The sequence below is a fragment of the Corvus brachyrhynchos genome, unplaced genomic scaffold (genome assembly GCF_000691975.1).
Source record: "Corvus brachyrhynchos isolate BGI_N302 unplaced genomic scaffold, ASM69197v1 scaffold467, whole genome shotgun sequence".
NCBI lineage: Eukaryota > Metazoa > Chordata > Aves > Passeriformes > Corvidae > Corvus > Corvus brachyrhynchos.
This window is the reverse complement of record NW_008239309.1, coordinates 549,883-562,279: the sequence shown is the minus strand read 5'-3', so window position 1 is coordinate 562,279 and position 12,397 is coordinate 549,883. Positions and strand designations below refer to the sequence as shown.

At 35.9% G+C, this 12,397-nt stretch overlaps 1 protein-coding gene across 1 annotated transcript in view; it reads right to left on the bottom strand.

Moving 5' to 3' along the window:
* Nucleotides 1-354: 354 nt before the first annotated feature.
* ANKRD31 (ankyrin repeat domain 31) overlaps nt 355-12,397 on the bottom strand; it is a 62,352-nt gene continuing 50,309 nt past the window's right edge. The window contains 1 exon segment of the mRNA XM_017740718.1: nt 355-1,920. Coding sequence (XP_017596207.1) covers nt 1,769-1,920 — 152 coding nt within the window. The 3' untranslated portion in view covers nt 355-1,768.

Sequence of the window (12,397 nt, the reverse complement as noted above, 5' to 3'; positions counted from 1 at the left end):
TTTTTTCTAAGTCTTAATAGGTCTTTACACAAAAACCAAAGGATTCCAGCAGGGAGATTAGAGAATATTCACAGTTTTAAGATTTGGGGAGCAGAATCATACATTTGTTAGTCATATTAAGCCATATATTGTCAAGCTAATGCTTTTCTCAAGATGCTTATATACAGTTTAAAAACTGAAAAAAGCCTCACTGGTAGATTACTTTTACATACAGCATCTGTACGAGACAGTGGTTTTCATGTAGCACTTTGCATTTTTACTTCTTTGCTCAGCTTGAATCAATTCAATTTTCTGTCACTGCATCTTAGGATTGCCTTAGGTCATGTAATCACATTAATATAATGGGCCAAAATATTACTGTCAAATTCTCTTGTACATTAATTTTATTAGACATCTTGCAACAAAGAAAAAAATGTCAAACAAACAGGTAATTCAGAGGTCATTTTAACAGTCAAATCTCTTTTACTTTTCAGTGAAAGTGCAGTATTTGAATGAGCACTTCCTTTGAAACAATATGCCTTCAGGTTTGTTTTGCTGTTGCAGTTGTGAGACCACTCCATTTTCTTTCTTTGTGAAACTGACTTTACAAAATACCTGTCACTAAGAAGCTTTTACCTTTTTTGACTTCCAGGCCATTTGCATTTCTTTAATATTACAGCCCATGAGGCTATGATTGCTCATGCATCCTAGGGCACAGTACTCTAGCTCTCTGCACATCAGACCCCTCTCACTTCCCCAAACAAACTTCTGTTTAAGACACTAATAAAATCTTTGCAGAAGAGCTCTTCACACTCCAAATAGCTTGCTGACGTTATGTATTAACAGGAGATACTTCCCATCCTATTCACTGGAGTTAGGAGTAGCAGATACTATTATTCCATCTCTTCTTATAATCCAAAGAACGAATGAGCAAGAATGCCACTTGAATGCAAATAACAGTCAAATGTGTTACAAATATGCTGCTAAAGCAGATTCAAACACTGTAAAATTAAAACAAATAGAAATCCTCCAGACATTGGGATGAATATGTAAGATACTGTTAACTGGCGAAATTCGTGTTCAGCAAACAGGCTAATAGCATTTCCTGTCCTATGCCAGCACACTTTCTGCCTATCAGAGAGATTTGGCTGGAACATGAATGGAATTTTCCTGAGCACTTCCAGTAGCTAAGATTCCCCTTTTAACCTCTCTGAGAACCTGCCCCCCTTCTCAAATGTTTATATATATATATATATATATATATGCCACATAAAACAAAGCTGCTGATGATTTTGAAGGCTGCTTATCTTGATTTTTTGCCTAATCAACAGGTTATGTTTTTACACAAATATGGACTGCCATTTCTGATAGCACACGCTCAGCCAGCGCAGTTCAAGGTTTCAGTGTAAGAAATGACTGTCAGTGTTGATGCCTGTCTGTTTCTGTGCTGCCCCATAAAGCATGGGCAGTTACTTTATTCTTAAATTAAAACTTAAAAGTTCATACCATGTTATCAACCTGGAATATAATTCACAATGAGCATCACTGTGTAAGTCTTATCTACTTCCCCATTTCTTAATCTTGCAGCACAAAATTAAATATTGACAGTTATCCTTACTTGCTACTCAGTACTTCCCTGTTCCTCACGTACCCAAACAAACTTTCCATCATTCCAAGTGCTGGAAAAATGATTTATCAAAATGACAGTAACAAAGTACTTAGTTCTAAAAGCTCAATTGTTTACTTTTAAGTGATGGCAAAGAAAAAAGTTTCAGCACTCAAGAAGTCTTCAGAATCCAAAATTTTTGCATTCTTTGTAGAAACTCCAGTACTTTTCCATTGCAGAGCATGGTAGAAATTCCTCTTTATGTACCAGTACTGTCTCATGGAATTGAAGAAAATGTGTCAGGCTTTCCACTGAGTTGAACTGGACAGAAGAGCCTGTTGAAAAGGAATGCAAATGATTACAGAGTGTAAATTACAATAATGGAAAGCAATCACTGGCACTATTACCTAGAAAGGTGTTTGCAGTTTGTTAGAACCTTGTAAGCACTAGTGATCCCTAAGAATCTGTAATGTCCTCTAGGAATCTTGTGGGGTAAGGCTTGCGACATCTTACCACTACACCTCACTCAGACCCAGCCTTCAATGAGACAAGGGTCATACTACACTTCCTGGTGCTTAGCCTGTGAAGCCATTCCAGACATTTCCAATTATATAATAGGAAACTGCAGTTGTTCTTTGATACTGCTTGAATTTCACGTATTATGTCCACAAAGAGACATATTTAAAGTACTTTCCCAAAATAAGGAATCTCTCCCATAGAGAATGACCGTCCTAAAATGACTTTATAAAAAGGAAAGTGTACACCTGTACAGAAGAAACTGCAGGACTGAACAATAGGTATTTGCAATATTCAAGTATTTGCTGGACTGAATTAACTATTGCAATGCATAAATTCAGGGCACTTGTGTCAGTACAGGAGAAGTGGAACTTTTTTCACTGTTAAAAATCAGTAACAAAGTAACTTTGTAAAGATCCACCAGTAAGAAATATTAGAAGACATTGCTCCATAACAGCACAGACTCCAAAAGGCACTTGGAACTGTGGATTTCAGAGTTACTTTAATACATCTTTCATCCCCACTTTCTCCCTTCAGTATCCTTGCACAAAGTAACAGAGCTGCTGAGCTGCCACAACCAGCCCAACACAGAAAACTGCCAGTGAGGGCAGAACTGTCACACATAGCAGATGGTGTCAAGAGAGAGAACTCTCATGAAAGTGGAGATGGTTTCTGTTTAAAAAAACAACAAAACCAAAACAACAAACCACAACAAAATACTGCGTCCAAACAACATTCAAGTGTCTCAAGAAGCAAAACAGGATACGTATTTCAGGATTATTAGATCAGTCAAGATAAATCCTTGTCAAAATGCAGAGAAAACATGTTTGAAATGACATCAGTTGGCCATTTAGCTTGTACCTATTACTGGGCGCTCATATGCCATCCCAAGAATCTTTCTTTGTTACCACTGTTTTTCATTTGTGTCACTACACTGATTCTAAAAAGCAAAATATATTCACTGAATGGACAACATCATTGGTGTCAGTGATAAAACAAACAGTGCTACTTGGCAGGCGTTAGACCTTTTAATTCCATGTCTTGGTGCAATTTTCCTGCCATTTCCTGAGTTCCAGGAGCACACCCAAGGCCAGCAAAGTAGCAAAGTGCTATTAGAAGGAAAAAGCTGGTGTTCAGGAGTACAAATAGAGTCTGGTGTGTGAGGATGTGTGTTGTTCCAGATCCATGACACTCAGAGCAAAACTTCTGACTCCAATGAGGACAGGATTGTATTTGGTATCTTACAAGCTCGGTACATGTTCAGTACACATAACACAGTACATAATGGGACAAAATGTATGATCTGATGTCTGGAATATATTTAAGTATCATTGACTGCAACAAAGATGGGCAGGCTGCACACAAGACCCACGCGAAAAGTTACAGCACAACACTCCTCACACTTACAAAGCAGCAGTCAGTCACACCAGAAGAAGCCAACTTATACACTCATTTAGAAGTTATGTTTTAAAGGGCACAAGGAATACTTGGATAAAAAAAATCACATAATAGTTTTAAGGACAAGTTCACCTAAAAATGATCTTAAAGTATGTCTAGGATTCTTTTTAATAAAATAAACTGGCAGAAATTGAGATGAAATGTTTTCATTAATGCTGAGTATATGGTGACATGATAGGCATGACTTCAACCTCCTCTAGTTTGTTGAAAAGAATGGGGGTTTTTGTTCTGAAATGTCCACATTTTGTATGCAAGTAGAGGGAAAATTCTTAGCAAAGCCCAAAGTTAATTTAACATCCTGTATTGATAGATAATAATTGAAGAAAAGATGTTCTTTTCTGTACTGCAATGATTTAACTTACTGACTAAAAATTCTCAACTCAAATATGAAAGTGTAAGAGAGGTAAGATCAAATAAATCTAATGAAGTAACTTTTTTTAGCAGCAGCTAACAGCTCTCTTTGTTGATTCCTTTGTGTCAAATTTATGTTTTACCTATTATGGATTAACATTTTGTCAAGTAAACATCAGTATTCCACCACAAATACTTTGCCTGAGTGAATAATTAAAATATCTAATCTCTATAATCTCTACTTTTCAGTAATTTTAGATAACAGTCAACATCTAGCAAAACCACAGTAATTTAAACATTCTAAAACTGCCTTTCTCAGTTCTGACACCAGTGCTTGATAATGAAGTTTCTATATGCATAGACAGTAATTTTTCCCCAGTAGGTATGAATCAGTGTTTTGGTCCCCATGTTTCTTCCTCTGACACAGATGATTAATGGCCTTTGCATTTTACTTTCTCAAGTCTTTCTCCCCTTTCTCTCTCCTTTTGCTATTATATTTAATCTTCTGATACCCACTTTGATGTTTTCTTCCTGCATTTTGCTGACTGTTAAGTCTTATCCCCTTAAAAAAGACTGGCAGTTTAGAGGCTCTAAGCAGCCAAGAAAGGTTCCTATACTGTTATCCAAAACTCAGTACCTCGGGTACAAAGCAAACTTAGTAAATTTAGACACACAGGCAGGGTCTTTCTCTGCTTTCCTAACCTTGCTGTCCTATTCTGTCAGTTTTCTGTAATCTTCATGAACTGTAAGATAAAGTATCAATATCAGAATGAGCTTTTTTTCCAATAAATATGGGGAAAACACATGTGTCTCTTGGTAGTTTTTCCATCCTACTTATCAACATCTCTTCTGTCTTTGAAGGCATCTATTTTAGTCTTATAGTTTTGAAACCACTCCGAACATTTTCAACTTCTGTTTCCATTTTGTTGCATCTCTACCAGACCTTGTCTGCCATGGCTGCTAAGAATCTGAAAATTGTATTTAAGGAGAATTCCCATTAATGGTGCAACTACTGAGTGTCTAAAGGTTGCATAAAGGTTAGTCAGTGAAGATAAGATTGCCACGTCAGAGCAGAGTCACTATTTTCTCATCATTAAAATAGCTCCTGAAAGATCAGGTCTTAAAAATCCCACCAGTATCTACCTTATTTTTCCCAAGCAAGAAAGTACTAGGGCTATCCAAAAACACAGTTAAGCATTTTGTAACTATTTTACTGGTGCAAATTATCTGTAAAAGAATTTAAATGCTCTTGTAGTTTAGGCAACATGTTTGAGTAAATTTACAGGCATCAGTAAATCCAGTTTAAATACTTCTGTAAAACAGGTAATGATTATTATCAGATCTGATGGAAAGATGAACTGATATGCAATATCTGGCAAAGTCACAGGATATTTCATTCTTCTGACTCAAAAGGATCTGGTTCAGCACAGCTAGTCTAGACACGGGCTACAGATGCGTAAGCAAAGAGAAGATCTAAGAACAACACACTTGAAGGTGACAGCATTTGATCTAGGGTGCCAGAGAGAGGTATTAATAGAACAAAAATCTGTCTTAAGTGCTTTCAAGTTTCTTGGGCCTTATCCACACTCCCCTCAAGAACTTAGAAAAGACCTGTCACAGTCCAGGAGTTCCAATATGCATTGCCAATTCCAGCCAAGAAAGGCCTCAGAAATGACAGCCAGCACTTCACGTAAACAACATTTTTGGGCCATCTGAATCTTTAAAAAAAGGCTGCTACTGAATTGAGGCAATAATTCTGCCCACGCTGGTGATAATTTTGAAAATAACTTTTTTTTTAGATTAAGTGTTCCCATTACCTATTACACTGAACCTGGACATTAGGACCCGGATTAACACCTGAAATTTACTAACTAAGGTGAAAAGCTTATCAGAGCAGTTCAACATGGTATTGGTTTATTATATTCTACAATTATTAAGGATGAAGAAGAAATCTCAATTAGAGGAATATGAGCTTTAGGCCGGTTTAGCCTGAAACTAAAGCTTTCCTATGCCTTATTTCCCTTTAACCCAGATATGTAGTGGCCTGGTATATAGCTCTTTTTTTTCCCTAAGATTAGAATATATCAATGGTTCCTGTTACAGACACATCAATAACTTATTTTACTCAATATTTTACTGAGGCTTGAGTGAAATCAAGTAACTGCCTTTTGTGTTCTTCAGGGTTTTTTTTAATTTGTATTCATAACTTATCAAATGGAAAGAAAAGTTGATCGAGACCTGGTATTTTGGAAAGAGATGTGTGTGGACAGATTGCCATTGTAAGACCAGAACTTTCTCTGACAAAACACAATGTTTTCCCAGTAATTTAATAGTTTTTCCCCTTTAAATGCATTCACTTTTCTTCAGGTATCCCCACAGTTCTTGATTCACTTCCCATGATATAGATGTCAATTCTTTTTTTCTCTTGTAAATGCTGGAGTCCAAGGTCTCTGTCCTTACAAACCAATCAGTAAGGAGTCATCTTTTTCTAATGATCAGATTAACCATGTCGGTCAGACACCTAAAGTTACGGTGGTGTCCACCCACTACAGGATACGGGCCAGCAGAGATTTTGGCTAATTGCATTGTGATCCTTTGTGTCCATCTCCATCCCAATGTTAAAAGTACCTTTTCCCCAAGAATTAATCTATCAAGAGACCTAAATTATGCACACTGCATTTTTTGCATTGGTAATTATGAACCTTTGAAAAAAAAATCAAAGGTTATTTATAGCATCGTTATAATAAATAAATCATTTCAGTTCGGAAGCTCCTTAATGGACTATAATGACCAGATAATTCATAGAACAGCTATAACAGTGCCAGAAGGACATAGAGCATCTCCTGATAGTACCTTAGCCTATGTTTTTTTCCTTTACATACCAGGTATGACTCACCATGGATGATCTATAGGTTCAGTTCATCATCTGCCTATAACGGAAATTTTTATAGCAGTAATGTGGAATTTAATTCATACTTTCACAATTCATCATCCTATTCCACTGCTTCTAGATAAAACACTATATTTGAGAAAGAAACATTTCTTTCTCCACTCAAGGGATAGTATTCCTCAGAAATTCATGTTTTCTTTTTGTCCTCCAGTGAGATTGGCAAAACCAATGTCATAAAGCAGAAAAAAATACTAGGTGTTTAGAATCATTCTTCTTTCAAAGTATTCCGTAACAGTGGCCTTTCTTGTTGCACTGTGTCTGCATGGGAAAAGGACTTGCAGGTATGATTAAAGACCAAGTATTCATGACTTTTATTCTAAAGCATCAGTTTCAAGGTTTACGCTGAAATCTCAAATTACTTTATGTTTTATGTGGTAGAAAGTATGATTCTCACAAAAGCACCCAAAGATGTTATACTTTTTCAAGAGACACAGTTAATAGCTCATCTGTTTCTAAATGACTGAAAAATGTATAACAGAAATATTATTTATAGCTTTCTTTAAAGCATTGTCCAGATAAGTGAAATGAATATATTATTTTCCATTAACCTTCTGCCTATATCATGATCTTATACTATAACTGTTTTTTGTCTTCTCCTACATATCCTGGAGTATATGGCTGTTCCACAGTACCAAATACTTAGTATGTGACACATTCTGAATGATTATTTTTCATGGACCTTGGATTGGTGTATCAAGATATTGTTAGGTTATTCATTTAACAATGGTGGCAAAGTCAAGTCCGCCAAGGTACTGTAGAAATCCAGCAACGTTTCAATAGCTGTCTCAGAGAAACAAAATAACAATTTAAATCTTAGTAGCTCTTCTTTGATATAGATGTAACATGATTTCTTCCCCAGAATGTGAAAAAGGTATAATTGACATACATGCCAATACTGAGAACTGTGTACATCCTCCCATAATATAATCTATGTTCAAGACTGAATTTATAAAGAAATAAAATAAAGTAAGTACTTCTAAAATGAAACAAAATGGCTGGTCCCATTTTTCTCACAAAAAATATTTTTACACAGCTATCCAGATGACCTTTCAGTTTCTCAGTTAAGTCAATCATCCTATTTAAATATCAAATTACCAAGTTTGAGCTCAACATCAACAAATGCGTATACTAGTATCCTTTCTTAAAAGGCACAAAGATTGCACGAAAAATAATTGTAGGAAACTATGTTTTAGTATGACTAGAAGGGTGTAGGTTCCCAGCATATGATTCTTTCTTTTTAACTTATTATGTTATTGTTGTAGAGTTGATTATATAATGATTCACTTGTATACTCACTTGAAAAGAAAATGGTTCTCTAAAATTTTTTCTAGTCATTTTAGAAAACCTGAACTTAATGTGCCAAGATAGTACATAAGAACTTCCAGGTCCAAACTTGGGTAATAAAAGCCAGAACACTTTAAAATTCTTGCAGTTTATAGCAGACTGAAATGCAGATTGGAAGAACCAGAAGACAAGTTATAAATCAAGTTTCAGTTCAGGTCAGAACAGCCATTTGAAAAACCAACCTCTCCTGTTTTTCATGCACTGGCAAAATCTACAGTGGCTGTGATTCATTTGTTGAGTTTTACGTACAACCTCAGAACAACTTCTAGAGCCTTCTCCTACACTATAATCATGTGCTGTTTGAAACACTGAATTGTTTTGTTTAAAAGCTTTGTCCTAACTTTGTTAAAAGTGATTCCTGAAAGAAAACAAGATAAAAGTGTGATAAAAATCTGAACACTTCCCAAGGTAAAATCATCAGGTAATCTCCTAAATACTTTCACCTCAGATTACCAATGTGGTGTCAAAATAGTCTGTCTTCTCTGTTTAAAGCAAAGCAGCAGGTGAAGCCAATGCCTCTTGAAGCTTGATGTGTATCACACTGCCTTGCATTTATTGCTTTCCTAAGGAAGACAAGAAAAGATGTGTTCTAGGAAGATTATCTACAACATTTCTGTTTGCCTCAGTCTTTTTGCAGTCTCCATGGGACCACCAAAACAGATGAAAATGTTATAGTGCACCTGATGAATTAAGAAGATGGGTCAGTTATCAAAGGATTTTTTTACAACTTGTTTCACAATGTTAAACGGCCAGAAAGTCAATGTTCAAAGCACTCAACTAGCAGTCAGTTTCAGTACTCTTAGCTGGATTTAGGGGAACACAGTTTCTGTATCAAACAAAAAGGAACAATGGTTACAAGTGTTAACAAGCAAGTTTCCAACTAGATATATGGGGGAAAATTCATCAAGAGCATGGTTAAGCATAGGAATACCCATGCCTGAAAATAAGCAGAATTTGACTGGACAAGGGATTGAGAAACTTTATCTAACTTGGAAACTGGTCCTACTTTGAACAGAAGGCTGGACTAAAGACCTCCAAAGGTCCCACTGAACCTATGTTAGCCCATGATTCTGCGCAATCACATTATCATCTGGTTTCTTCTGAAGTGATTTTCCAGTTTCAGAAGAACCTGGTTTACAGGTAAGAAATACAGACATTAAATACTTAGAATTGGCTTCCATGATATGCAGTCCCTAATAGTCGTTTCTTCCTCCACCCCCTCCACCTCCCCACAATTTTTGGCCCTCTGAAATGTGATTTTTGTTTGACTCTTGCTGGCCACATACCTCAAGTCTGAATCAGTCATGTGACACTCTACCTTCTACCCTGCTAATAGTCAAATAACAGCAGGTAGAGGATTTTGGAAAGCAAGAGGAAGGAAGCCTATACCTCAGCCATGGTATGCAGTTACTGGAAAATACAGCTTTGTAAATTCTGCAGACAGAACTGTGTACTTTGCAAAGTATGTCAGTACATAAAGCAAATGCCTGGAACTTTACAGTATTGGAAAGTACTTTCAAGTATTTTGTCTGTAAGCCATAAAGAAGAGAAAACATTTTAATAGTTGCATCTTGAAATACCCCAGAGACTGAAAAATATTACAGATAGACATTTTTGTCTACAGTCTCACTTTTCTTCCCAAGTACACAATACAAAGAATATATACTTCATCTCCTTGTCTTTCAGAGTCACATAAATGGGGACATAGTGTCGTTGGTGAATATTCTACTACAGGTAAGGAGGAGAAAATATATATTAGATGTCAGGGTTTTATTTTTGTTTGTATGTGGTTTGTCCACTGGGGGTTTTTAAATATTTCAAGTACTTCTCTTTCACATTACTGTCGCCATTATTGATGGTATGATAAGATACTACTTCAATAATACCCAGTCCAAAAAATTCACATATACAGAGTCAAGCTCCTTAAACCATGCCATTTTCCCTAGAAATAATAAACTTGAGGTTCTCAGTTTACATCTTGACTTTTCAACCACTAATGTTATTCATCATTTTTTCCAGCTTTCCTCCAAAAACATGAAGATGAGAATAGTAAAGTTTTCTAGTGAACATAGTTTCTGACATAATTGTCTAAGCCTAACCAGAACTCGGGGTTCTGATGTGGAGTACACTACAGCACAAAATATATCCTTGTACAATGGGCTAGATTTGTCGTTTGGACTATGTTACAAAGTATCTTTGATGGTTCAAATATGCATATGAGATCCCTGTCCTGAAAAGTTTACAATTTAAAGTATAATGGAAGACTGTTGCAAATATGCACCTGCAGTTTTTTCTAGTAGCTTAATTTTACGCTTGTCTAGGATGGTACTGACATACGTAACAGCTAAGTTTCATTTTACTGGAATGATTCACATGGATTTAAATATTCTCCTGTTAAGTCAGCCATTTCAACATCACAAGTTGTACTGGTGCACAGTACAGGTAGACTGACTAGCAAAAACCCTGAAATTAATTACTTTTCTATCATTTTCCAGGACTAGTAAACCACACAAAGTAAACTAGTTTAAAGCCAATTTACACAGTTGAGCTTTACATTCAGATTTTATTTAGCACAAAGTAAAACAGCAATGGCATTGTGTATGTGTCCAGTTCTCTGGAAACAGAACTAGAGGGCAAACCAATGCAGCAAATCCATCAATGGGTTATGGGCCTTCTCATAGCACTTGCAAAATTTCATTTAAGAAACTTAATGAAACACTAACCCTGAGACATTTGCTTGCAAAGGAATTTCCTTCTGAAATAGGAGTTTGCTTTTTACAGTTTATTTTTAAAAATTTGGTCAGACTGTGAAACTTGAGGCGCTTCTCCTCAGACCTGTATGCCAAAGATTTGAGATCCACAAGGCAGAGATGTCAAAACTGAGATGGTGATTAAGTTTTTTATGTATTATACTGCGTGTTCAGCAGCTTTTTTTCTTCAATTGACAGAGTAATTATAGTAGGTATGAACAAAAACTTATGTATGGAACAACATTCCTGTAAATTTCCAATTTATTAATTTTTATTATAATATATATCTTTAATTTTGCATTATCTCCACTGTCTGCTAATGGTTACTTTTGCTGCAATATTTCTCTGCACTCTTGCTGTAACTTTTCCATTTAGGACTGAGCACGCAGATGGTAGGATGGCAAAGACCATACATGCTACAAAACCATTATTTTGTGGCCATATTTTCTGAAATACAGCTACTAGCCAAACTAGTAGCAATACTGCAGAAAATATCAATGTGGCTGTTCATTTGTTCAGCAGAGAAACATAACTCCTATAAGCCATAACCTTTGTTACTGTTCAATTCATATCAAAGAGCAGTTCAACCTGGGTTTTTTGATATAAGTAAATGTGAAAGCAATCTACTACATAATCTATTTTTTGTAACTTCAAAGACCACCTTCCTCCAAATATTCTGCCCTGTCATTAAAGATACTAAGCCTGTTTGCTTCTATTGAAGAAAAAAAAAAAAAAAAAGTGGGACAACAAAGCATTTTCTGCAGAGGTTTCTCAGCTTAATTCTTTGCAAAGTAGTTGTTGGGCCCCTGTACAGAAGCATTAAGAATTACTTAAAAGTGTGGACGCACTTTCAGTTTACGATGACCGACAAAGATGAGATTCACTTCTGTCTTACTGCCTCCCACAGCAGACCTGGTTTGGCACTGATACCCATGCCAGTGCAGTGTTATCTGGCACTGGGGTTTGAGCTGGTCACTCTTGACTTTGCACTGTGGTCAGTCAGGGTTGTCCCTTTGTAGTGTAATCACAGGTGGTAGAAGCAAAAATACCAAATCAAGTGCAATAGACACTATTCAAATCATATAAATATTATAGATAAGGTTGAATGAGCAATCAATGTAAAAATGCAATTCTGAAAACACAAAGTTACAAGCTTGGTCAATTACACAAAGGTCAGAGCATCTTCAGGAGTATCTCCACATCACCCTTTAAATTAGATTACATGAGATTATTTAGCAATGGTTATGTATCATATTTCTCCATCTAAATTCAGAAGACATTTCTCTATGCTATTATTTTTTTGAGACATTTAACTGAGTACTCAAAATTACATGAAGTTATTTTGTTAACTACATCAAAATAGCAAAATGTTTCTAATTTGGACACAGGAGAGTCGACCATACTGAGCTCTGAAAAACGTTGCTATTGGGTCATTTAGATCAA